This window comes from Anas platyrhynchos, chromosome 5 (genome assembly GCF_047663525.1).
Source record: "Anas platyrhynchos isolate ZD024472 breed Pekin duck chromosome 5, IASCAAS_PekinDuck_T2T, whole genome shotgun sequence".
Classification (NCBI taxonomy): Eukaryota; Metazoa; Chordata; class Aves; order Anseriformes; family Anatidae; genus Anas; species Anas platyrhynchos.
Window position 1 is genome coordinate 22,989,060 of NC_092591.1, and position 25,146 is coordinate 23,014,205.

Consider the following 25,146-nt stretch of genomic DNA (forward strand, 5'->3'; position numbering starts at 1 on the left):
CTCTACTGCCTCAAATACTGTCATGCACAGCAGGACTCTGTAGTAGAGTACAGTAGCTGTGTAGCTTCTCGTATATGTGTTTGTCAATACCGAGGTGTTTTTCTCCATTGTAAAAGTGGCCAAGTTTTTGTAGTGGTTCAGGCTTGAAACTAACCTTCTGCCTGGGCCAGTGAGATGCTGCAGGTGAGGAAGGATAGAGCTGTGTAGCTACTTCAGAAAATGAATGATTTTCTGTAGGATTACAACTCCTTCAGCTGACTAGCTATTCCTGTGAGAAACATCTCAAATAATTTTCTTCAGACAGGATCTTCTGTGGAGCTATTTTATTTGCAATTGCAATGGTGGGCGTCCTGTCAATCAGCAGTGCATTTTAGGAAACAAATCATAACCTTTATTCCCTATTACCCGACGCCTGATCACCTCCCCTGTTTCCTCATTGGCTGAGTACTACAGGCTCACAAGCTACTCGATGCTTCTCTGCATCACAGATGTACAATTTTTCTTTTTTTTTCTACCCTTTAATTTCTCCTTTCTTATGTTTTGAGAACTTGTGATCTTTGTTTTACTGTTCTCACACTGCTCATCCTGTTTTTCTCCAGCTTCTATCTTATTTTGGAACAGTGAGGCCTTCTCCTGTCCACTTATCTACTGAGCATTTCTCCTTATTATGACTACACAACTACCTTGGAATACAGAAAATTAGTTCTCTACTGCAAAAACACAACTTTGTTTCTGTTAAGCTCATTTGACAGAGGACCTTCAGAGAAGATGTGGCGTGTGTGAAATAACGTCAAATTGTAAAGTAGAAGAACATGGAAGAAATAACAGCCCTTTGGTGTATCTTAGCTCATAGAAATGACGCCTTCATTTGAGAAATGATATGCTTGTGATTCCCTGGAGGAGAGACCACTGGCTAAATTTGGTTTGTTTTTCCATAATTGAAATGATGGAAATGAGCATCTTTGTGCCTTTTGGGCATGTCATTATGCACAGGCAAAGCAGAGGGGGAGTTGAGTGCAGATGTGTCTATTTGGGAGTTAGTTCTTTGGGGCGCTCTCTGTCTTTCCTGTGCAGCTTCTGCTAGGAGGATGCTAAGAGGTGGACCTAGATGGTTCTTTTACTCTAAGCTGAAAGTTGTGAAATCATTAAATGTGGAAGGTAAAGGAAAGAAACTCCTCTTTCTTCAGTTGAGCATTGCACATAAAAGCTTGTCAGTGCTCATTTGTTTGAGATATTATTTAAAAAAACTGGCATAAATAGTCCCAGTTCTGCTTCAGTGGTATAAACGTCAGGCTAGTACTAGCATTTGGTCAGACAGATATTCTATCTTGCCTATCCTGTCACCTAAAATAAAATGCCTCTCTCTATGTTTTCATTTCTATTGTGAAAAACAGGAAGAAATGTGATGCTGGCTTTTACCCCTGTCATGAAATCTACTTTTTCCTTTTATAGATTTTTACAAAGGCATGTTTTTGTGACAGTAGGAAATTAATTATGCATTCTTACCGCCACTGAATGTCAAACTTCCCTTTAATTGAAAAGTAATAATGGAATCTTAGGGCTTTGGAGCGTTTTAAGTAGGCCAGAAAAACATGTTCTTGAATGCTCAGATGTCCTTACACTTGTCACACTTGGTTTGACATTTCTGTGTGTTATCCATTCAAGACAGTCACTTAGTTTTCCTGAAAAATGTTGGAAGGGAAGCTAGAACTCAGGAAATGCTCATACAAAGAAATCCTGTTGGACTTGCTTGATGATAAGCTGTGATGAACAGAGGTGCCGTAAGGTAGCTTAAGAGTTCAGATTCTGTGCTAAAAAAATGTGGTAAGCTCTGAGAATGAACTCTGATAACAGTAATGCTGCTGTTTTAAATGCATTTCTTATGTATGAAATAAAATATAGCAGAGTACCTCAGTTTTAAGTCATCGTGTATTCAGGAAAGCAATGCACACTGTCTGGTGCAAAAAAAACAATTGCATATTCCCTTGCTCTGCTTAATTCTGAAGGCTGAATACAAGTCTGTTGTAAAGATTATACAGCTATGCATCCCACAAAGTGGGTTTTTGCAGATTTCCAGGTAGATTCTCTCCTTGACTAGCCAACAAGGTTGGCCATCAGGTTGATAACAGAGCTGGAACGAGAGCCAAGGGATTTCAAGTCGCAGTCAAGTTCAGAGAACAAGACCTTATTGCATCATTAGGACCTTGCAGCTCAGTTTCTGTATTGCTTTCAGCACTCTCTCACCAATACATCAGAATTTTTGAGGCTTTACACCTTGAGGCATGACCTATTGCTATGAAAGTTGTTTGTTTTTTTTTTTTCCTAGTTGTGGTTGATGGCTTTTAGATGATACGAGCTACTAAGGTTTGATGAAAAGTACTTAGGAAAAGCATGCCTGTTCTTCACTAGGCATTTTATTTGTTATATGCAAATAAACACCTACTGTTGAAGAAACCTTGGGGGCAGAATCCTTGGGGAATCTTTGGGGATTTGCAGATTGAAAAAATTTGAAAATCGCATTTAGCAGATAGACTTTGCGCCACTACTTGAATCTCTTCAGTTGCTGTCTTTGTTTTGCTGCTGTATCACCTTCAAGTAATTATGTGCTTGCAGAAGTAATAATACTATATCTAAACTGCTTTGGGTGGAATTGGTTTCAGCTCAGTGAAGAGGTCTTACCTTTCTCCTGTGTTTTCTTGACCTTTCATTTTACAAATTGCGCTTGTTGTTTCAGAAAATAATTTATTCCTCTTATTTCCGATTTGCTGTGATATATTCTTTCCTTTTACTTTGAGTGCTTTTGATGTGTTTCAGGACTTTGTCCCGTTGTACCAAGACTTTGAAAATTTCTACACCAGAAACCTCTACATGCGCATTCGAGACAGCTGGAACCGTCCAATCTGCAGTGTGCCAGGGGCCAAAGTGGACATGATGGAAAGAGTTTCTCATGACTATAACTGGACATTCACGTGAGTTAAAATGGAAGAAAAGGCTTCCAACAGTTATTTTTAACTAGAGAGTCTATACAAGCATGTTAAAGGATGTGAGGTTAAAGGAGCAGGGAATTATGTTTGAGTTATCTACTGGCTTGAATTAAATAATTTGGTTGTTTTGAACCACATCTGGCCACCAAGATTATTTTTATATAATCTTTTGATATTAAGACCTATTGATGCCACTGACTGTGCTAAGATTTCATTGGCCTGCTCCTATAGTAAAATTAATGTCTTTGTGTGTGATGACCAGAACCTGGGGTGGATAGATACTTCGGATTGCATTACTACTTTTGACTTCTTGTGCTGGTTTAGAATCAATCCAGATTTAAATACTTGATTTAAATGTTGCTGCTGAAACTGAATTTAGCATGATTGATTTGAGTCAGAACTGAAATAGACTGAGGAAACAAAACCAGAAGCTTAAGGACAGGGTGTTTTTTCTGTTTGTTTGTTTTGTTTTTACGAATTGGAAGTGACATACCACAAGGTTTGTGTGAAGAGGTTTGCAGCATAGTATTTGGTGAAACTAGTTGTGTCTCTCCTTAGCTTTCAGGAGGAAAATAATTAAAACTCTTTTCCAGTAAACTTCTTCCTTAATCTCCTTGTCACGTAGCATTAGCACAGCAGTGCCAGATGTGTTTCCTTTCTGCAGTTAGAGGATATCCTGCTTGAGGGGCTGCCAAGTTAATTGATCTAGAGATCATATTTTGTAATCGGGAAGAAAGTTGTATGTTTCTGGGACTATGAAGGGGACATGTCAGAGAAACAACAAATAGTTTGAGAAGCCTCAAGCAATGCTAGATACAATAGCATAAATGCCTCTTAATGTGTAAACTGTTGTGGGAACTTCCACTTTTAGTTTGAGACCACAAGAAAGGGAGAACATCTTTCTCACTGATAATTTTAGTTTCATAACGAGGGTCAACACTGGAAAAAAAAAATGCTGTTGGTTCTATTGACTTTTTTTTATGTTTAGTTCTAGGAAACAGGAATAAGAATCTTCTGGTGTAGTTAGTTTTACAATTGTGTATGTCCTAACTTGTGATGTTTTTAAAACACAGGTATACAGGGAAAGTGATAAAGGGCATTATTAATATGGGTTCCTACAACTACCTTGGATTTGCACAGAACAATGGGACCTGCCAACAAGCAGCAGCTAAAGTTCTGTCCCAGTATGGAGCTGGGGTGTGCAGCAGTAGGCAGGAGATGGGTAAGTTGGAGTAAGATAGGATGCTTCCTGACTGTATGTTTCTAAGTCTTTAAATTTGATCTCAGGTCTTTTAAGTATTAATTGTTCCAGCTCTTGAACTTCAGACTAAGCAATAAAAAAGTCATAACTTCAGTGGAGATGACTTGCTGGGTTTAGTTTATACAGGACTGCTGTTTATTTGCTTTTTTTTTCTGATGTGTGTGTGCTTGTAGTTTTTTTAGTATTCCTGTACAGTCTTTATTCAAAACCACATACTGGTTGATGAAAATACTTCTTGTAGAATACAGCAGTAGTGAAAGCTTCTTACTCTGAATTTATTTTATGTGCAGGAAACTTGGACAAACATGAGGAGCTGGAAAAGCTAGTTGCCAGATTTCTAGGTGTGGAATCTGCAATGGCATACGGAATGGGGTTTGCAACCAACTCTATGAACATTCCTGCTTTAGTTGGCAAGGTATGGCTCAAGTTACTAGTAAAAGCATGGCTAATGAAGACCATAATGGTCCAGTTTTCTAAAAGCTATTTGTTTATTTTATTCTTCAGTGCAAGCCCTTGCAGAAATTTTCTGTGGAAACTATAGGTCACAGTACACGTCACTGACCTTTGCAAAAATCTTTTGGGCAACAGCATCCTAGGAAATTATAGCACTTTAGATCGCCTCTTTCTAGGAGAAAGCATAGCATGTTATGGCTTGCTTCCTCAGGCTACTCATTAGTATATGAAATGGTGGCTGGTTAACTGAAGGTATTTTGGTGCTCTTCAGACACTTCGGAAGTGGCTGTCTTGAGGCACACAGAAGAGCCGAACTGCATGTTGTACATACAGGATTTATTGTTCAAGTGACGTCTGAAAAATCCTTATGTTGAAGGAGCTAAATTCTCCTAGAAAAGCTATTCAAGAGAAATAATGCGAAATTGGAACACTGATTATATCTACTGTGTGCCCCATAAAACAGTACACAATGCAGCCTGAGTGTCTTGCATCTCAAACTAGTTTTAAAGTTATTGGAAAATGAAATGGAAAAGAGTTCTTTGTATCTTCTGGTGCAAAATATATGTTCTCTTAGCTGCTATATTGAGCAAAATAATGCAAGTACTGGAACTATATCTTTTTGAAGATGGTTTACTGCTAGCCTGGCATTACAAACCTATTTGTTCCTCTGTGGTGAATTACTTTTTCCTTTATTCCACTTATTCTTCTTTTCTGAAATCACTTTCTAGGATTATGAATTTGCTGCATTTGTTCTTCACAGCAGTGTTTCCTCCTGGTGATTCTCTTTTTGACTAGCTTTAGTGTCTTCCTACTTTTCATGTTATCTGTAACTGAAGCAGCAGTGTCTACTTAATGCCCTTTTTCTCTTGGTCTGTTATGTTTTAAATACCAGATTTCCACTGATTTTTTAAAACTTATTTATTTTCAAAGTGATGCCTGAGAGTGTTTCAAATTTAGTCTTTTCTGGAGTGAATTGTCTCCACGAGGCTGTTTTTTAATAATGTGTCCTTATGTCTTTTACTTGGTTTTTGCTGCTTCTTGTCTTCCTACATCTCCCTGATTTCTCTTGGACAGAAAAATGATACATAATTTCTGTGAGAACTTTTGGATTTAGAAGTCTACATAAACATACCTCTGACTGTCTGTGTGTTGTGTTCTAAGCGAGAAATTGCCAATTATCACAGTTAGTCAACCCTTCTTTATGAATATGTGGATCCCGCTACATCTTAAATAGCGTATCAGAATATCCTTGAGACACCTCACTCAGCTCTTTAGCTGTCACATTTGAACTTTAACTGGCTTTTACAGTCACCAAAAGAATCTGAGCAGTAAATACCAAGGTATGTATTGTAGCTGTTTTCATGCACATAACTTGCATGTTTAATAATCCAGCTCTTTTCATACTCAGATGGTTACAACAATCTGCACTGTTAGTAATAAGCCTACGTAGTTTTTGTGCACTTTATTTAAAGTAGTAGGTTTTTGCCTCATAACCTTAGAAATGCCCTTATACTCAAGTGAATACTCCAAACAGAAAATGTTCTCTTCTGAAGAAAAGAGTTCCCGTCAAATGAACCATTTAATGGTTTAGAACATTCACTAAATGCTTTTTCATTTGGCTGCCCAACATTGCTCCTTGCTGCAATTTTGATTTCTTCATTGTCTGCAAATAAAAACTCACATAAATCAAATATTGAGTTCTGGCACCACCCAGCACATGATTGGCTGGGTGTGCATAGCCTGTTTTTTCAATGCTTTGTTAGGCTTCAGCAAAGCTGAGGGACTCCTGTGCTTGATTAAACTCTTGGGCTCTCATCTCACGACTGTTTGTGTCTTTTTGTATGTCCTAGATAGACTTTTGAGGTATAAAATTTCTTTGAACATGAATTCTTGGAGGTTTATTACACATTACTTATTACAAATATAATCGGTAATGACAACATCATTTGGCTGGAAGATGTTTCTTTGACAGTCACTAATACAACTTGAAACTAATTATTATTTGAATCCTATCTGGGCAATTATATTACAACTTACTAATTAGCTTAAAACACAAGCCATTGCAATAAAGTTATTTGTGTATGTGTTACTGGACCACGGGTTCTGGTTTTGCTCTTTAGAATCCTTATATATGTGGTTTATGTTGCTATGTAATCCACTCTTAATAGCAACAAATATGACCTGACAATTCTAGGATTGGACTCAACCCCCGTAATCTGGTCAACAAAAAGAATTCAAAAGTTTCACCAGCATCACCCAGGCTTTGTTCACTATGCCCTGTCAACAGTAGCTTCTACTAAGCAGATGTTGAAAAGAGGTATAATTGGTATATATTGGAAGTTGTATTTCAGCACTGGTAAAGCATCACTAAAAACAGGTCTTCCTGCACCTGGTGGTCTTCAGCAGGAGACCCACTCACTGTGAACAGCCAAATTGTCAGCTGCCTCGTACAGTCACTGCCAAGTATGCTGAGTGTAGACAACAGATAATGTGGGACTTAAGGATTATGTAGTCAGAAGTCATTAAACTGTGAGGGAATGCTAGGCTACAAAACTTGCCTAATTTGAAGTAAATGTCATTAATCTTGTTAGAGTAACTAGCTGGTAATAGCAGCATACTGTAATACCTTTAGCACAGAGCTTTGCATCATAGCTTGGGACTGACAGAGGCTAGATAGCAGAGGTAAAGCAACGGTGCTTGAAGGATCTTGCTTTGGTTGTTAAGAAAGCAACCAAATTATCTTCCGTGTATAGTCAGTTTGAAATTAAGTCCTCAGGTCTGAATTCAACAATTCATTTTTATAGCACTTTGTGGTAACTGAAGCAAAAGCCACATTTTTTCATTTCTGCTTTGTAAAACACAAGTGATAGGATCTTCACTAGCATATATTTGTCTTGATACCTGTAGTGTAATCCCCAATTAGTGTTAGTCATAGTCACCTAGCTACTCTCTCAAACGTAAGTTGGCTGATAAATGCAGCCAAAGCCTTATTGTGGTAGCATCACTCCTGTGTTTTAGGTATGATCATCAGCTATTGCTGTACAGAACCAGTGATTTCTTTGATACTTTGCCTTTTCTTGAGAAGCATGAACTATTAGATTCTTTACTTCTGCTTCAGTTTTATTTATTTTTGGTCTAATTGAATGTCCTTCTGCTATAGAGGGCCAAAAAAGGGCTACTCAACAACTTGTATTTTCTTTCTCTACCAACCACTCATATCGGTACTTGTGGAGAAGCCTCTTCTAGAATATTAATCTCATCTCCTTTTCTTAATCTATCATTTTTTTCCTACTATTTACCATTTAAGAAGGATGCTAGTACTGGTTTCTTCAGCTGTTGTAGTTGTGTTTAACAGCAATACCCTGTGATGTAGCATGCATACCCTTGTCCTGTGCCAAAGAGCAAACAGTAGTTGGAGATTTCCCTGCTGCACATGTTAAAGTCTCCAAAATATGCAGGGTGAACCTTTCTTGTAACAGCAGTTGAAACACTTAAGATTGAATGCAATTCCTGGGAAAGACTTCTATTGTCTGTGCTGCCGCATTTTGTAATTCTAGGCATTGATCAGCTGCAGCTGTAGGCATTTTATCAACTATTGATCTGTAATTGTTGCTGCTCTGAAAACATATCCAATTAAGATATCCTTTCAAGAATATGTATTCCCTTTTTTGGAAAAATAATAAATGTAATCTTTAAGGGCTTCAGAAAACTTTGGAATTTCTCTTTACTTTTGCTTTCCTGTTACTGTCTCTTGTACATTACCTCAGTCTACAAAGTACTTGATAATTCTGGGCATTAAAGAAAATTAGTGGTTTTTTTTTTTTGTAACCACTCTGAACACAGGTTTAGGCAGTGGTTACCTTTGAATGTAAGAAACAGTGCAACCTAGTGATAAAGTCATTAACCTAGGAACTCATTGCCCTGGATTTTGTTTCTTAGCACCACTGCAGTCTTGCCAAGTGAACTGTGGCAAGCTGCTATGCTCTGTTTTACCTGGCTGTGTAGGAAGATGAGTACTAATAGTCATCATAAAGCATTCAGGCATGCTCAGCTGCAAGTTTTCTTGGTAGTGAAATTTAAGATTTTTTTTAAGTAATAACAATAGTGTATTTTCATTTGCCATACTAAGGCTGCAAATTGTTTCTTTGGCAGTCTTGCCTGAACTGGCTATGTTTATGTTGGATTTCTTTTGTGGTTTTTTGTTCTTAAATGACTTATGTGCAGTTCAGATCTGAATGGTGTTGTATGCTTGACTACAAAACATACCCTTTCTAATATCTTCCTTTTTCTCCTTCTAATTTAGGGCTGTCTAATTTTGAGTGATGAACTGAATCATGCATCACTAGTGCTCGGAGCAAGACTGTCAGGAGCAACTATTCGAATCTTTAAGCACAACAGTAAGTATAAAACGGTGGGCTCTGCCTTTCTGCAGGGGCTATGGATCCGATCTGTCTTATCTTCTAGTAGTTGGACATCAAATGTCATGCAAGGAAATCAATTGCTGGTTACCTGAAAGCTGAGAAGACTGCTGCTACATACTGTTTAATCATAGTGGATTGGAAATTCCCCATGCATTCAGTCTCAACTAGTATCACTTTTATCATGAAGCTGTACTGGCTTACATCTCTGCATGTGAAAAGGAACATTTTGCTCTTTGGCAGTTTAGGGGCAGTATTGTTCTATCATGGCTTCTTGTTACTTTGATAGCTCAGCACAGACTCATCTAACGGTCTATGTCATACATGTAATTCGGTTTTGTAGTGGTCTAAATTACACTTTGTGGAATTAGGGAAGTTTTTCACCAAAGGATAAAACATTAAGAATACAAATATTAAGCTTGACAGCTATGTGTTCGTACAGTGTAATTACAAAGGGTGTTCCAGGACATGAAGCATAGATTTATTTAACTGGATTACTTGTTTTGTTTGTTTTGGAAACGAATACTTAAAAATTGACATTTTGCTAGTTTCAGCCTCCTCCAAAGGAGAGATTTAGAATAATTCTATTCTCAGATTTAAAAATAAGGTTCTTTCTATTCTTAGTGAAAGAAGTACTGGCTTCTCCTTAATTCATAAAGCCACTACCTTCGTTCTTTAGCTTCTCTTTTAATATTATCGTTCTATGAGATCATGATGACTTGCTTTGAAACCTCTGGTGGAGATAGGAAAGCTTGGGTTTCTGTAATTGTTGTTTTTTTTTTTGTCCTACTTGATAGTGAATCTTCTACTATTTTTCTTGTTTCTTTTGTGTTTTTCTTGTTCTCTGTTGTTTGAAGAGTTTTCCTTAAAGCGTAGAGTGTGCTGGTAATGCTTTATTTTTTTGGTTTATCATTAGCCTTGATCGCAGCATTGCTTAATTGCTGGGCAAGATCATAAAAACTTTGTGTTCAGCTTCTGCATTTGTTTAAGCATACTTCTGAATGTTGTGTCCAGTTCCAGCAATTTAGAGAACACCTGTGACAAATGCATTCTGCGAGGGATTTAGAGGCCCTGGTATTGTATGGAGGAATAGATAGTTTGTGGGCATGAGATACAAACTAGTAATGGTGAGACTATGGGATGTTTTAGAAACTTTATAGATGGCGTGGATCTTTGAAAGAGAATGGAGTTACACATCAGAATCAGAAGGCAAATGCAAGCAGTAAACTGCATGTGTTCTCAGTACTACTCCTGTTATATTCTATCCTGCTTTAATTCATTGCATTTCGCTGAGATGTTACTGGCTTCACTCATGCAGTTCTTAGAAATTGTTTTGATTTTTTTCTTACCTCATTCTGCAGTTTGTCCTGTTTATTAAGGTCAGACCTAGTTCTCAGACCTCCCTTCTTTGAGAGATTAGAGCAGAAGTATTTTATTCTAATGTTCTCCATAACTGCATTAAACTCATCATTTCTTTCATCCTTTATTCTTTGAGAGATATGTTGGCGACCGTTGACTTCATCTTTTTTGGAACGTTATCTATCTTCCAACAGTAACTTGAACTATTTTTCTAATTCCTACTCTAGTTCTAGTTCATAAGCTGCTCTTGCTGCTACACCTGCTCTAGTTTACCAATCATCTTTTCATGATTGCTCGTGCTCTTTTTCATGTCCTAGTGTTTCTGTCTATTACTCAACATTTTAACTACTGTGGTTGGATTACACCCATCTCCATTCCTTCCTCAGTGCTTCCCCTGCCCCCCTCCTTTCCAAGATTGATTTTGGGTATATGTATTTGCTCACATCACTCTGTCAGGTGTCCTTGGATTAGATGAAGTGTTTTTAGCTGAAGTTAATAAGGTTTCAGATTAGACAGAAAGTGCTGTTAGTTGCCATGTAGTTTCTGATATGCTGAGCATTGTCATCATCCCTACACTGGCTCTTCCTTTTTTCTCCTTTTCAGTTTGTTTTTAATAGTTTCCTGTTCCACCTGTGTAGTCTCTTCAGCTTCTAAACAGAAGTGACGTAAAAGTACACTAGTTCCCCTTGTTCTGCACTTTGGTCTATCTTCTACTTATCTTTCTTTGATTATCCTTGAACTTGTTGCTCTTTGACTTATTTCTATCCACAAGGACGCTCTTGCTCCATAAATTGCTTTCTCTCTTCCTAACAACTAAATGCCTTTTTTTCCTCTTTTCCTCTCACCCTCCCCCTGTCTTGCTGCTTTGTACTTTCAACTCGGGATGGTCAAATTCTTCTTTGCAGTTCATAGTCACCCATTCCCTTTAATCTCATATGTAGGCCTGCAGCTAGATGAAGTTCATGCTTATTGACTTATGTATGGTCCATCCTCCCCACTGGACCAATTTGTGTTTCTGTGGTATTGCTGTCTTTAGTCGTAGTCAAAGTTCAAGCCAATAGCTGTTTGGTACCATTTAACAGTAATTTCTGGTGCAGATATGCAAAGCCTGGAGAAGCTGCTCAAAGATGCTATTGTGCATGGGCAACCTCGTACACGGAGGCCCTGGAAAAAAATCCTTATCTTGGTGGAAGGAATATACAGGTACAAACTATTCTTTATATTCCTAAGACCCTCCCCATGAGATCTAGTTGCTTAGTATTTGAGTTCCTTTGTCAAATCAAACAATGTTAATCACTTTATAGTTATTTCATGAATCTCATGTGAGATTTAAGTTGAGGTATATATATTTCACATCCTGGACTTTGTGTTGCTAATATTGTAGCTACACATGATGTTGTCACAGTGTTGCCCACATCTTGATCAGATTGTAGAAGCTGATCTAAACTGATTATTTATATCAGAGCTGAGATCTTAATTCGCTTGGCCATTCCGTTCTTTCTGTGCTCACTAGATGATGATAGTGGATGGAATTACGCAAATTGAATGTTTTTTTCTGAATGAGTAGGAGTATGTAGTAGGTTTAGCTGTGTTAAGCATTTAAATCATGGTGGCTTTCAGCACAAAATGGGGTGTTTTGGAGTGTTGTCTTTGAAATCCTAGGCAGCTCTTAGACTTAAAAATAATAGGTAAATAAGACAGATCAGAATACTGACATGAGGGTGGAAGTAAAAAGGTTATCTTCATAAAATAATCACTGAACACATTCCTTTGCCTCTAACTTACTGTTGCTGCTACTGTTGAACCTCTCTAGGATACTGACGTACTGAATAAACAAGTAGAATATAGTTACCTGGGCACTAGGTGCAAAGAGCATGTATTTTTAATTTCTCTGTAGAATAAAAACATGTATAGCCATTCTTATGTGATCACAGTTAATGAGAGTGGGGAAAAAAAATGCAAGTTTAGTGTTCTGGGGCTGTAGAAAGAGGTCCCAACCATTAAATCAACTTAAAATAAATTTCTGTTTCTCAACAGTATGGAGGGTTCCATAGTCCGTTTACCTGAAGTGATTGCCCTTAAGAAGAAGTACAAATCCTATCTGTACCTTGATGAGGCTCACAGTATAGGTGCCCTGGGTCCCAATGGCCGGGGTGTAGTGGATTATTTTGGACTCAATCCTGAAGATGTGGATGTTATGATGGGGACATTCACCAAAAGCTTTGGAGCTGCTGGAGGATACATTGGGGGCAAGAAGGTAAAACACTGGAAATGTCCTGACTGTTTCACACTGATGGTGGATTGCTTCACTAAGCATTTCAACATTGATTTCTTTCTCAAGTTGCCATGACCATCCATTTGTTTCATAATTTTACATGCTGTCTACTATAGTGAAAGACTGCAATGCGGAAGAGGCTAATAAAATGCCTCTTTTATAGATCCCACGTGGTCAGTGATGAGCTCAGTTTGCAGAATGTACAGTCGGGGTGTAAATTCTTTTTAGGAAGTGTTAGGAACCAGGAAGCAGGGATTTCTCAACATTATTTCTAATGAGACTAGCGGGAAAAATGCCAGAAGCTAAAGTTCTTCAGCTCATCTGGTGGAAAATCCCCTTCTTAGCTCAGCCTGGTGGATTTGGTTCCCTCTGGATTTGAACAGCTTCCTTTTGAAAAATACACTGTTTTTGGATCCTCCTCTATAGTCATGTTCTGCTAGAAAGTGTTGCCAGTTGTCAAACTGCTCCTTTTGGGAGGGGTTGTGTAGGCTGCCCTTTCTTATATCCTTGCCATTTCTTATGTCCTCTACCATTTCCCTTTCAGGACAATAATTTTTTAGATGCTAATAGTGACAATTACTTTAGTCCATCCAAATGGATATGGGACTTGCAGATGCTCCTCTTTAATAGTTTACTGCAGTTGGACTAAAATGACTCTGACATCTTCCCCAGAACAAAGCACCATATTATTCTTTTTCCAAGGCAGTGAGCCAGTGGGATTAACTCCCTTGGCGTAAGGTGAAGCAGCCAGGAGTCCTTCATGGCTGTATTTTAGGAACTGTGTTTAAGAGATTGCTTCAGAAATAAGAGGCCTTAAATCTTCCTACCTGTTTTTTTTTTTTTTTCAAAATCCCTTTACAACTTCCTTTTATTTAACTCCAATTCCATGCAGACAACAATACGAAATGGAGTATTTCCACATTTTTATAATACGTTCAGTTATACTATAACAGTTATTATGCTATCAACCTTATTAATTTTATGATGGCATAATCTGTCCTGGCATTTGTACTGGTTTTTATGGTACTTCACTGGAGTGGTCTAGCTATTACAGAGGTTTTGTTACAGTTAAACAACAAGCAGCCTAGATCTATGGTATGTTTGTACTTTGTTCCCATATGACCTGTGTTTATCCTCCAACAAATCTAGAAGGTACATTTATCTGGGAAGTGCAGGAGTGGTAGTCTGAGGTTCCTGCACTCTTAAATAAAGCAGGAAATGTAATTTATATTGTGCTGCTAAATAGGAGAAAGTATTTTGTGACCTGTGCCCTGTTTAGTGACTTGTGGGGAAACAATTATATTGAGCATGATACGCAAGTACTCATAGATCCTGCTCCCTACTATTTCACTTGTTTTATATTCCCACTGTTACAATAAACACTCTTGAAACATGGCCTTGCACACAGCTTGAGTAATGCAAACACCTTCTCGCAATCTAATGCTGGTATTGTTAGCTAAACAAGTCTGTCACAGGCATTTGTTTTTGATCAATGGATATTCTTGCTCTGTGACATAATTATGGGTTTTCATGTGTCTACTGTTTGCACTTCAACTGCTTATTACTTATAAAATAAATCCTTGAGTGACCTGTTCTCTTCTAGGACATTCTGGAAGAGGTTCGTTGTAGTAGTGGCTCATTTTACTGTGTGGTTAAAGCATTTCTCTTGAGTGCTGGGAAGGCAATGTCTGATGGCCTCTTGTGTTTTACTAGGAGCTGATTGATTACCTCAGGACATACTCTCACAGTGCTGTATATGCAACATCATTGTCACCTCCTGTTGTGGAGCAAATCATCACCTCCATGAAGTGCATTATGGGTGAAGATGGTACAACTTTTGGTGAGTCTTTCGAACACTAGACATGTAGAAGGGGGACACCGAACAGAACCTCTACCTTGCTTTGACAGATAACTCATTCAGTGTACACATTCATTATTGTATGTTACTTCATGTAGACTTTGAGTCTTTGGAGCGACAAAACAATTTGAGATCTTGCTTGGCAAATCAACCTAATAAAGGTATAAAGAATTAATATATACAGGTAAGTCATCTAGTGTTTCACGAGACAGTATTGTCTTTAATTGATTTTTGTTCTGCCTAGCTTTTCTAGGTCTCCTCTTTGCTCTTCCTATTCTTCTGTCCTTTGTTATTTGCCCGTCTTTTTAGATTGTCCACTACAGTAACTAAGACTGCAAAATACACAACAAAATATGCTGAAAACTATGTTTTTATGTTTTTTATTTTCATTTCTAGTATAACTTGATGCTTGCACCTTGGTTAAAGTAAATATGAGGATGTGTTTGAAATTGCTTTTCACTTGAGCTGTAGGAAGTAATACACTGGGGAAGGCACATTCAGATTTCTTGATTCAGGTTTACTTTCTCAAGATGGAAAAAAGGAAGGGGAAACCTGTCTAAGTCTTGAGTTTCAAAGTCAGTAGTTGGCTGAGGATTTCTCCATGTTTTTTGTTTCAGATGCTTTTACAATTCAAGTGCCTTAATATATTATAGGAGTTTCAGGCATCTGGCCACGAGGTGGTGGTGTATACTGAAGAACTGTATTCACTTTTGAACATGGGTCACCTGACCAACTAACCTGACAGATAACTTCAACAGTGAAAAAGTTTGCACAAATAATTAAGAACTCTACTGTTATAGCATGTTTCACTTGATTTGCTTACATTATCTGAGAAGAGGCTTAGTGGCAGCAATAGGTGTTGGTGGTTGCTCAATAGAGAAGTCATTCATGAGGCAAGTACAGCCAGGCAGCAGCTTGTGTCTGTGCTACCATTTAGTTGATGTGAGTTACCTGTACCTGCCAAGCATTGTCCCCAGTAGTGCCCTCAGAACAGATATTAACCAAGCTTCAAACGACGTGAAAAGTTGTGCCAGAGAGCTGGGTTTTGCCATCTTCTTAAAAATGACAGAGCTCTTTCTAGCTAAAGATTTGCCAAGAGTTTGTGGTCTACTCAAGCGTTGCTTGTTTTGGGTTTCTTCCAATATCTGTTTTGCTTAATGAAGTGGGAAGCAAGGAATGTGAATATTCCAAACAGAAACCAGTTACAAACTAAGGTTTGAAAACTAAGGCATTTTTGCCCCTTTCCGAGGCTGCAATGTAATGCTCATTCAAGCTGTGAGAATGGAAGCAACTTCCACTCCAGGCTTTTCTCCTGCTATTCCGACATCAAAATCCATCTCAGCTGAAAAGAGAACCAGATCAGGAACCAATCTGGCAAAAAATGCCTTAAACTCAAAATGCCTTTTTGTTATGTTCTCAGTATGCATGTCAAGCTATATACAAGTTTGGTGCTAAGGAGTACCCGAAGTCCTAGCCATTCTTTCTATTAAAAAAAATATATATATTTTTAGTGTTTGAAAGCTGTGTCATTTCAAAGAAGCCTCTGTATTTCACATTTGTGTGAATTTTATTGTTTGTTTTTTTCTCTACAAGAAAGCCAAAATGCGAAGCCAAAGTCCCATCTACTCATAGTCAGGGTTTCTCAGCTACAGCTATCGTGTAAGTCTTACGGTCTGTCTTAATTATCTAACCCATCCTTCAGCTAATCTAGGCACCTCCTAGGATGATCCCTGCCTGAAAGCATTTTTCTGTTCCTTTTTTTTGTGCTGTTCTGTTTCCCAGTCATGTTTTGTTGTTTGTTTGTTTGTTTGTTTTTTTAAATTCTTAGAGACTTAAAGGTAGTAGTACTTCATAGGCATTTTCTTCAGATGAAGTCGACTGAAGTGTAATTGTGTGAATTGAGCAGCTGCTTAGTGACAGCAAGACCAAATCTTTTCCTTGTTTAAGGGCTTTTGCTGAAAAATGTCTCTTGATTCTGTGGAATTACGGGTTGGGGCTTTGAAGGACTGCTGTCTGCAATCTGTTTGACCACAAGTAAGTCTAAAGTAGAGTAGTGCTGGTGAGAGGTGTTAAATGTGGAAGGCAAACAAGCAGAGAAATAGTGTTAAGCTGGGTCACTGGTAAGCAGCTCTGAATCAACCAAGTATTACAAAAACTTTACTGCTTTCAAATTAGTCAAGCTGAACTAATGGATGAAAGTAAACTAAGCAAGGACAATGATTTTCCAATGGCACAGGAGTTGGAGCTGGAGTCAGAACAGTAGACATCAGCTAGCTCCCAACCCTGTGTTGATTCACAGCTAACTCTTTTAATGACCTCAGGAATGCTTGCTTGAAAACAGTCTTTGTGGCTACTTTGTCTACTTGTTTCTTTTCACCACATACTATTCATAAAAGTAACCTTTCTCCATGACATCAAGCCTCTGGAAATTGTGGTATCAGATTGAGATGGTCTGTAGATGGAGAATAAGTAGCAGAAAGTAATTCGTTTGAGGACAAAAGATTTTTTATGTATTAATTTGGAATAATAAAGTATTTCTTTTGAATTTCTTCATTTTACACTATTTCTGAATCTAGTGAAATATGTGGAGGCTCTGACCTTAAAGTGTAAAGCACTGTAGTTACTAAAACTTTGCATAACTATAAAAGAAAAATATCTACTTTCAGATCTTTCTAGCAAGCTGCCAGTGACTAAGTAAGGTATTTGTAAGAGGCAGCACAGACAAAATACAGATGCTATGAAAAGCTAAGTGGCTGTTCTCAGAGAACGTAGGACTGATAGCATGCCAGAGTGCCACCTGGACTGGGACAGTGGCCTCTTGTGTCGTGATTTCTGTTCAAACTGCTCTGGTAATTCTAGGTGCTGTTGATGCATGTAAGTGACTAGCAAACCTCAGTCTCTCTGAAGACAGATATGGGAACATATTTATACATGAATACAAGTATGTTGCTTGCCCCAGACTACAAAAAACAGTTCAACAGCTGAAGTGATGGCAGAGCCATCTCATGGGTTCTTGGTATTGATACTCCCAGTACTGCTTCTGAAAGTCCTCTACACTATTGGCTCAGTGTTGTATGTTTCTCCTGTTTTGCGTGGCATTACTTCTCTTGCACTTACTTGGCTTGAAGACCGTTGCATGGTCTTGAACAAAGCATACATGATTTGTGCTCAGTTTGCCAACTTCTTCAGCAGAACCATTCTCAAGTGTGGTGAACATCTTGGGCACGCAGCATGTCTTCAGGGAACTCTCCAGTGACAGTATACATGGATAATTCACATATCATCGCATTTGACTTTGATATATAGTAGACTAGTGTGAATAGAAGAGATGGGGAAGACTTCTTTGAGGGCATTTCTTTACCGTGAGGGTGACAGTGCACTGGAACAGGTTGCCCAAAGAGGGGGGCTGGACTACATGATCTTCAGAGGTCCCTACCAACCTCAGCCCTTCTACTGTTCATTCTTTCAACAAGAGTGAATTTTTTGAGCTGGTTCTCCACTTCAAAGTCAATATAGCTGAACAGGCAAGTGTTGCAGAAGCTTGTCAGCAGTTCAGTGGATGCTTTCTTTCTCTGTTTTCAGTCACAAAGATGAATGAACTGTAGATGGTTTTATAGATGAACAGGCTTTCTTAACAATAATAGTAATTAAAAAAAGACAAAATAAGCAGCTTTTTGGGGGTCACAGTCAGTATACACAAGGATGACAAAATTGATTCCTGGAATGGGGCTCTGGAAATGTGTAGCAGCGGGCTGCTTGATTGTTACCATTCATGTGTTGTTCGGGTTATTTAAATTGACTGTGGGGAAAATGACCCAGCTCGATGCTTGTCCTGGTAAATTAGACATTGTTAGGTTTTATGATATTAAGTACTTAATTTGCCTTGATGAATTTTTCAGCCTCAGTTGTTTGATTTGAGTTGAAAGCTGGATTTTTCACTGTTACAAACTCAGTAGGACAGGCAGGTTGGTCGGCTCCATTCTGCCACTTGCGTAAGAGCTAGCAGTATCTTCTGTGCAAATGGGGTTCTGCTTGTATTGTTGGTGTTCAGGACCCAGCCTGTTTGTTGCCCTGATAACATTGCTGGGGGCAAATGGGAAAAAATCATAAAGTAACCAGACTGAGACATGGGCAAATCAAAACATGCAAGATGAAACCGGTCTAGGGACTGGTTAACCTCCTTCAGAGATGAAGCTTAGTTTGCTTTCCGGTGTATTAAAAGCTGAAGGTGAGCATTAAATCTAGGAGTGCTTTAAGTTTGATCTAAAGCTGCATTTGATAATAGCTTGTAAAATAGGTGATCTTCTTCCTTCCGTGTCCGTGGGCATTAACTTAATAATAGTAAATATGTACATTGATGCTTATAACAAGCTTACTGTTGACTGTCTCATTTTCAGGAGAGAAATATCCCACACTCAAACAGTGCAATACTAAAATAGCATGTATAGAATTAGTAGTGGAGAGGCAGGGCACAAGATGACACTTCAAATTTGTTTGAACATTGGCTGCAGCACTGTATAGAAATTGAAGTTTGTTATCCTGCATAGCTCTAATGGTGCAGGCAATGGAGGTGAAAGTTGCATATTCATCCCAGCTGCTAAACTGTCAGAAACAACTGATTTTTGAAGGCTAGGCAGTTAACTGCACATAGCTGGATAGGGATTTGACCTCTTAGCACCTCAGAAATGAAAAGCTTGTAGTATATCTGGTCAATTTTAAGTTTAAAAAAAAAAAGTTGATTTCTAATCTTGCCATTGCTGCATGGAATAAACTTGAGTGAGTTAAATCAGAAGAGGTAGTTAAACCAATTATAGCCAACAGGAATAAGGATGCACAGCTGTGTTGGCAGAGAACCGAGCCTAACACCAGTTCAGAAGGCTGGGTCATTGTTATACTGTTAATATGCACTGGGAGAAGCATCTTGGAAACAGAACTAAGCCTGGTCTGCGTAAATTCTAGGGGAAGAGAGACTGCAATTAGTGTTCTAACCTCTGTGTGGTTAATCAGGCCCTCAAGTGAACATATGACCTCTATAGTTAACTCAGCTGCCTCATCAGTAGGTTTCTTCAAGTCAGGTATTCTGTGAAAATAAATAATCCTCTTTTCCTTCTGAAGATCAGCCATAAGTATATGCAAATATAAAAAGTAAGTAGTCATGAAAGAACAGTTGACCCTATATAACTTGGTATAGAATTTTACATTGTTTACAGTATATTTGTAAATGAAGTTTGTCCCTTGTCATTGCTAACAGTAGATGTGCAAATAGAAGCAGTGGCTGCTGTTCTACTCAAAAGGGGAATAAATACTCCTTGTGCAGGCTGAGGTTGAAAACATTCAATTAGCATTAAAATCGGTTCATTTGAATTTCCTCCAATAATGCACTTGTTAATGAGGTGTTAAATTATCACCTTGGGAACCCGGGGACCAGTCAAAACTAATTTGAGCAAAGTGAAAACTTTTTTTGTTGCTGCCCTTGAGGATCTCAAGCTGAGCTGGGAAACTGTTGGAAAAACAAATACTCTGGGGGTCATAAAGAGAGTTTCCTGCTTCTCTCCAGGGGACTGACAGTTTTAAACATCACTCTCTGTATTTGTGCTTCCAGCTGGGGATCTTTTAAATCCAGCTTGTTGCTGCATCCCTTGCTCCCTCCCACAGTGCGTGGCAAGCCTCCAGAAAAATTGCTTTAACCTGGGCTAGGAAGGAGAAATCCTTCAGCCTTGGTGCTTTGAAGACTGTTTACAGACACTAAGAGAGCTGTACCCTTTGTGTTTTGCATTGGAATGTGAGAATTCTTCAGTGCCTCTTCTGGACTTTAATCAACATTGTGGGTGGTGTTTGTACAAGGGCTTGTAAAGCTTTATAACTGTACACACGCTTTGTTCTAATAATGTTCCAGTTCGTGCTATTTCTGTTCAGGTGCAAGCTGTCATTCTCTATCTGCGTAGCCTAAACACTGATCTCTAACAGCAGAAATATAACTAGGAATGTGGCTTTGCTGAAGTAATTTCACTTTATTTTGTACACTACATTTGACATGAAATGCATGGCTATCTTTTTCCTCTCTAACACTTGAGGTGCCACACTTCTACAGTACATTTCTAGTATACAGCTCATACTGCGAAAGGAGAAAATACTGGGCAGCAGCTCACTAGCATATGTTGTCAGCAGCAGCGTGACAAAAATGTTTCTTAGAATGAATGTCAAAATAAAGCATTTGAACAGAAGTAACCCTGAATAAGGTGATGCGTGCTCTTTGGGCTAGTGCAAAATTGAGCTCATGGTTCACAGTATGACACATAATTTACTAGAGCAGAGGTTTTTTGTTTTTAAATACCCGAATGACCTGCATAAGCGCCGCTGTCTATCAGTAGTCCTTGCATAAGCACCACTGTCTATCAACAGTCCTTGAAACTGCAGCAATTTTCTACGTAGAAAAGTGTGTGTGTATGTATATATAAATAAATAAAATTTACTGCTGTTACAGTGTATGTAATGTATAGATGTGGAAAACTTCAATCTGTGAAGTGCACATAATGTAAATGGCTCTAGCTTCTTCAGAAACATACCTGTAACTGACAGCCTTTCTGTAAGTGGGTATATTAAATTATGTCGGGTCTGACAGACCAGTTGAAATGCCATCTTCACCTATTTTCTGAAGTTTTGATGTAAAATGTGACTGGCACCATGTCAACTCATGCCATTTCACTTCATTGTAGTTGATCTGCTGCAAATTGCCAAACATGAACAATCTGGACAATCTAAGATGTGTACTTAAACTCCTACTGGTGTACAGAAGTTTGCTAATGTCCCAGAATTAAGAAATGTTATTAGATAGTACAGATTTAATCTTTGAAGGGAGGAGCTGGCTGGAAAACATTCATGCCAATTAATGTGTTTTAAGAGCCAATGTAGTGATTTGAGACAATGTGGAGATCATTCAGGTTCTGCTGTAGTATAAGTTCAACAGTAGGGTTCAGCTGAGGATGAATTGGCTTGTGAAGAACAAGATAAATAAACCTGTAGGGTTTCTTGCTGCCATGGATAAGCTTGTATTAACAAGCAGGTTGTTACCCAAGTGTTGCTTAGTGGAAAAGTTGCAGGTGCAAGGCTGTTTGCACGGGGGAAATACATTACAGAACATGATCGCTTCTCATGCTCATGTTGGCTAGCAGTTCCTAAGGGTTCTTAGCTGTTCATTTATGGCTACTGTTTGGGGTTTAAAAACACCAACAACAATAGTAAAATTGTTGTGAAACTTTTTCAGACTTCTAAGCTGGCCTTCCTACTAGTCAACTTTGTATTGTATAAATGTGTTACACAAATCAGGCCCTGAATGGCTAGTGGAGAACTCATTTACCCTGCTACTAACATCTTCAGAAGTAAGTCATCTGTGCAAACAGATGTGATACGTTCGCAGAGTAACTATACCAAGAGCTGGAAGCAGAACACTGAGTACCTTCGATCCTTAGTGAATAAATTGTCTTTTCTAGGGTCATTGCTATGTTACTGACAAGTTGCTTTTTTTGTTCAGGACCTGGCATTGCAGAGACGGTTGTGGATTTTATATGCAGAGCTTTGATCTCTCTAGGATCCTTGGAAAATATAGCAGCACAGGAAAAGCAAGTCTATAAAAGTCACAGCTGAGACGAGGCCTCTAGGGTTTGGGCCTTTTCAGGCACAAAGCCTACTCTTCCACCTCGGTGCAGTTCCAGGTGGCAGGCTACCAGGAGCTGCTTGCCAAATACAACTTACTAACATGGGAATGCTCACCACTGTTTCTGTTGAAAGTGTTGCAGACTTTTAGAGTAAATCTGAGTGTCCTGGAGTAGGACAGTTATGGCTGCTGTAACAGACACACAAGTAGACATGGCTCTGACGCGGTGGCAGATTTGCAGGCCGTAGCTTTGATTATTAGATGAACTTATCGGCTATACACATCCACTGTGCTCCATTGCATGGTGTCCCATCTAATACCCCTGAGAAAAAGTAGGTATTTAGGACTCTTCTGTTCACTCTCCTTATACCTTGATTGATCCTTCTACCAAGAGACTGTCAGTAGAAGTGATCTGTCCACCAGTTTTTCCTGGATTTTCAGAGTAAGTGGTAACACAATGTTCTTTTCATAGTATTTTACATTATCAGTTACTGGTAAGAGCCTACTTTCTGTAGGATGAAACAACTTCGTGTTGTTATTATCTCAAGCACGTGGAACCTGTTTCGTAATGCTCCTGATATCATTTCTTTGTGGAGCTAATTTCTGTTCAGCTTGGCCAGAAGACAGTATTCCAATGTTTATGGCTGCCTTAGATCTGCCTTAATGGCTAAATAAGTATATTCTCAGACTAAATGTTCATACTGTTGATAAGTAATGCCCTCTCCCTAAAACTCTACAAACTATTCCACTGGGAGTCTTTTCCCTGAAGACTGTTCTTGTACTTTTTAATTCACATGAAAAGAATAGCTTTGCTGTTTGTCTGGACACAGTGAAGCTTGATTCTTTTACAAGTTCAATTTTGTGAAAGTCAAAACCACATTTGAGATTGTGTCTACTCTGTTAAATCTCAGCAAAGAAAATAGTCCTTGGCAGCCACATGGTACAGAGTATGCTTACTGTGCAACTTCACTGCTAGAACTGTTACACAAAACAAAGTCTTGGATTCATTTGTTCATTTTACATTGTCATTGTCTCTCTTCTTGTTTTTTGATTTTTCTCAAATATCACAGAGTCTTAGCTCAACAGACCTATTTGAGATGCCCTCAGTATCAGTAGTGATCTTATTGCTTACAGAAGGAAAAAGTACATTTGAAAGATGAGAGGTACTGAAATTATTTGCAAAAGGAGCAGTTCAGGTTAAATTTGTAACAGGATAGATGAGCCACTTCAGTTATATGTCTAAATTCTTCTTAGTGTGAAGTTTTATTATCTCCTAGAAGCATCACACAGGCGTACCTTGAATAGCAAAATTAATGTATTGAATGGTGGCCAGCTCTTTTAGATGAAGCAGTGTTTTAAATTGTGTCCTGCAGGTCTGAAAAAGGTCAGAAGCTGATGAACTGATTTCTGCTGAAGCAGCAGCAGAGGCACTGAGGGGAATGGGTCTGAGAGGGGAAGCAGGTAGAACAGCGTCAGTACAAAAAGGCAGGAGGCAACGGGGAAAACACGTAGATTATCCAAGTTCTTGATGTACTCAGCAAGATTAAAGGGTTGTTCAAAGGCTGATACAGGGGAATTTGGGAAGATCCTATCACAAAGATTTTTTTCTAAATTAGTTGTAAATGCTCAGTGACTTCCCTTCAGGTTCGAATGTAGGTTAACATGTGGCAATGAGGCCTGTACAATCCATGCACATTTGTGTTTTTCTTATAATAATGATATCTGATGTGGAGTGTTTCTCGTGCCTTTTTCTTTACATCAATGTCTATGTAGATCGGACCTACTAAACTTGAGCACTGTGCCTTGGAAAAGGTGGTGTGCAGTACAGCTTTTTGTGTACTTTCAGGTGAAAAATAATGTAGCTTACACTATTTCTAATGCTGTAATATAAGTAGATAACATCTGTGCTATAGATGTAGAATGAGCTCCAGCATAACAGTAGCATGGCAGCAATGCCACTAGCAATATACAGCAGTACAGCAGCTTTTGTCCTCTCTGAGGTGGACAGTTCAGAAGAAACTTTATATTGGCCCAACTGTAAGTGAGCTTTGGAGATAAAAGGATTTCTTAGAATGCTCTCGCTTTTGTTCTTCTAACACTTAAGCTAAAATTGAATACATGTTCCTTACTGAATGTATCTTTCATTTTGATTGTAGATGTCTTGCAACGTGGAAGTGGGCTGACGGGTTGTTCTTATGGCAGATATTCAGCCAGAGGTGATAGTCCGTCTGGTTCTGTATGGTATTTCATGTCTTCGTGATGTTTTACAATGAGTAAAGGCAGTTAGTAATGTTAGTTTAACCTCGGTGACTACCAATTTATTTGCAATACATCCTCCTGGTTGAAAAGCATGAAGAGGCCATACCCTTGATCATCTTCTCTTGTACTGTGAAGGCCAAGAGCATTTCTCATCCTGCTTGTGTTGCCGTTTAAAATCCCAAAGAATAATTAGCTTTGATACTGGCTTCCACTGTAGAAAACAGTCTGCACAAAACAGATGGTAAATATAGTTAGCACTCGTTGCTATGTTGTAAAGCTACTGAACTGTCTCCATGGATGTCGATTATAAACATCCTTTATATAACATGCTTTGTCAAAGCTTGCACATTCCTTAGCTTGTAAAGAAATGTGGTGTTTGTATGTGTTCCTGATGTTCTTTCTCTTGGCGACTTTAGCCATAAAGGCCTGCCAACCAATTTGTGTTCTACAAAGGTTTGATTCTGTTTCCTTCTGCTTCTTCTTCACTGATGCTTTGCCTTATTCATGAGGTTTTAAGAGCAGAGATGTGTGTTTTAAGTTCTGGTGTCCAAGGTACCAAAAGAAAAAGTTTTAAAATTATATATCTTTTCTCTAGAATCCCATTAGCCTGGCAAGTTATTTTTTC

The 25,146-nt window shown here is 38.5% G+C and overlaps 1 protein-coding gene across 1 annotated transcript in view; it reads left to right on the plus strand.

Moving 5' to 3' along the window:
- The window catches only part of SPTLC2 (serine palmitoyltransferase long chain base subunit 2), a 68,270-nt gene that overhangs the window by 15,638 nt on the left and 27,486 nt on the right, over positions 1–25,146 (plus strand). The window contains exons 3-9 of the mRNA XM_038179619.2: positions 2,815–2,969; positions 4,058–4,206; positions 4,536–4,660; positions 9,002–9,095; positions 11,573–11,678; positions 12,513–12,732; positions 14,464–14,590. Coding sequence (XP_038035547.1) covers positions 2,815–2,969; positions 4,058–4,206; positions 4,536–4,660; positions 9,002–9,095; positions 11,573–11,678; positions 12,513–12,732; positions 14,464–14,590 — 976 coding nt within the window. The remainder of the gene's footprint in view (positions 1–2,814; positions 2,970–4,057; positions 4,207–4,535; positions 4,661–9,001; positions 9,096–11,572; positions 11,679–12,512; positions 12,733–14,463; positions 14,591–25,146) is intronic.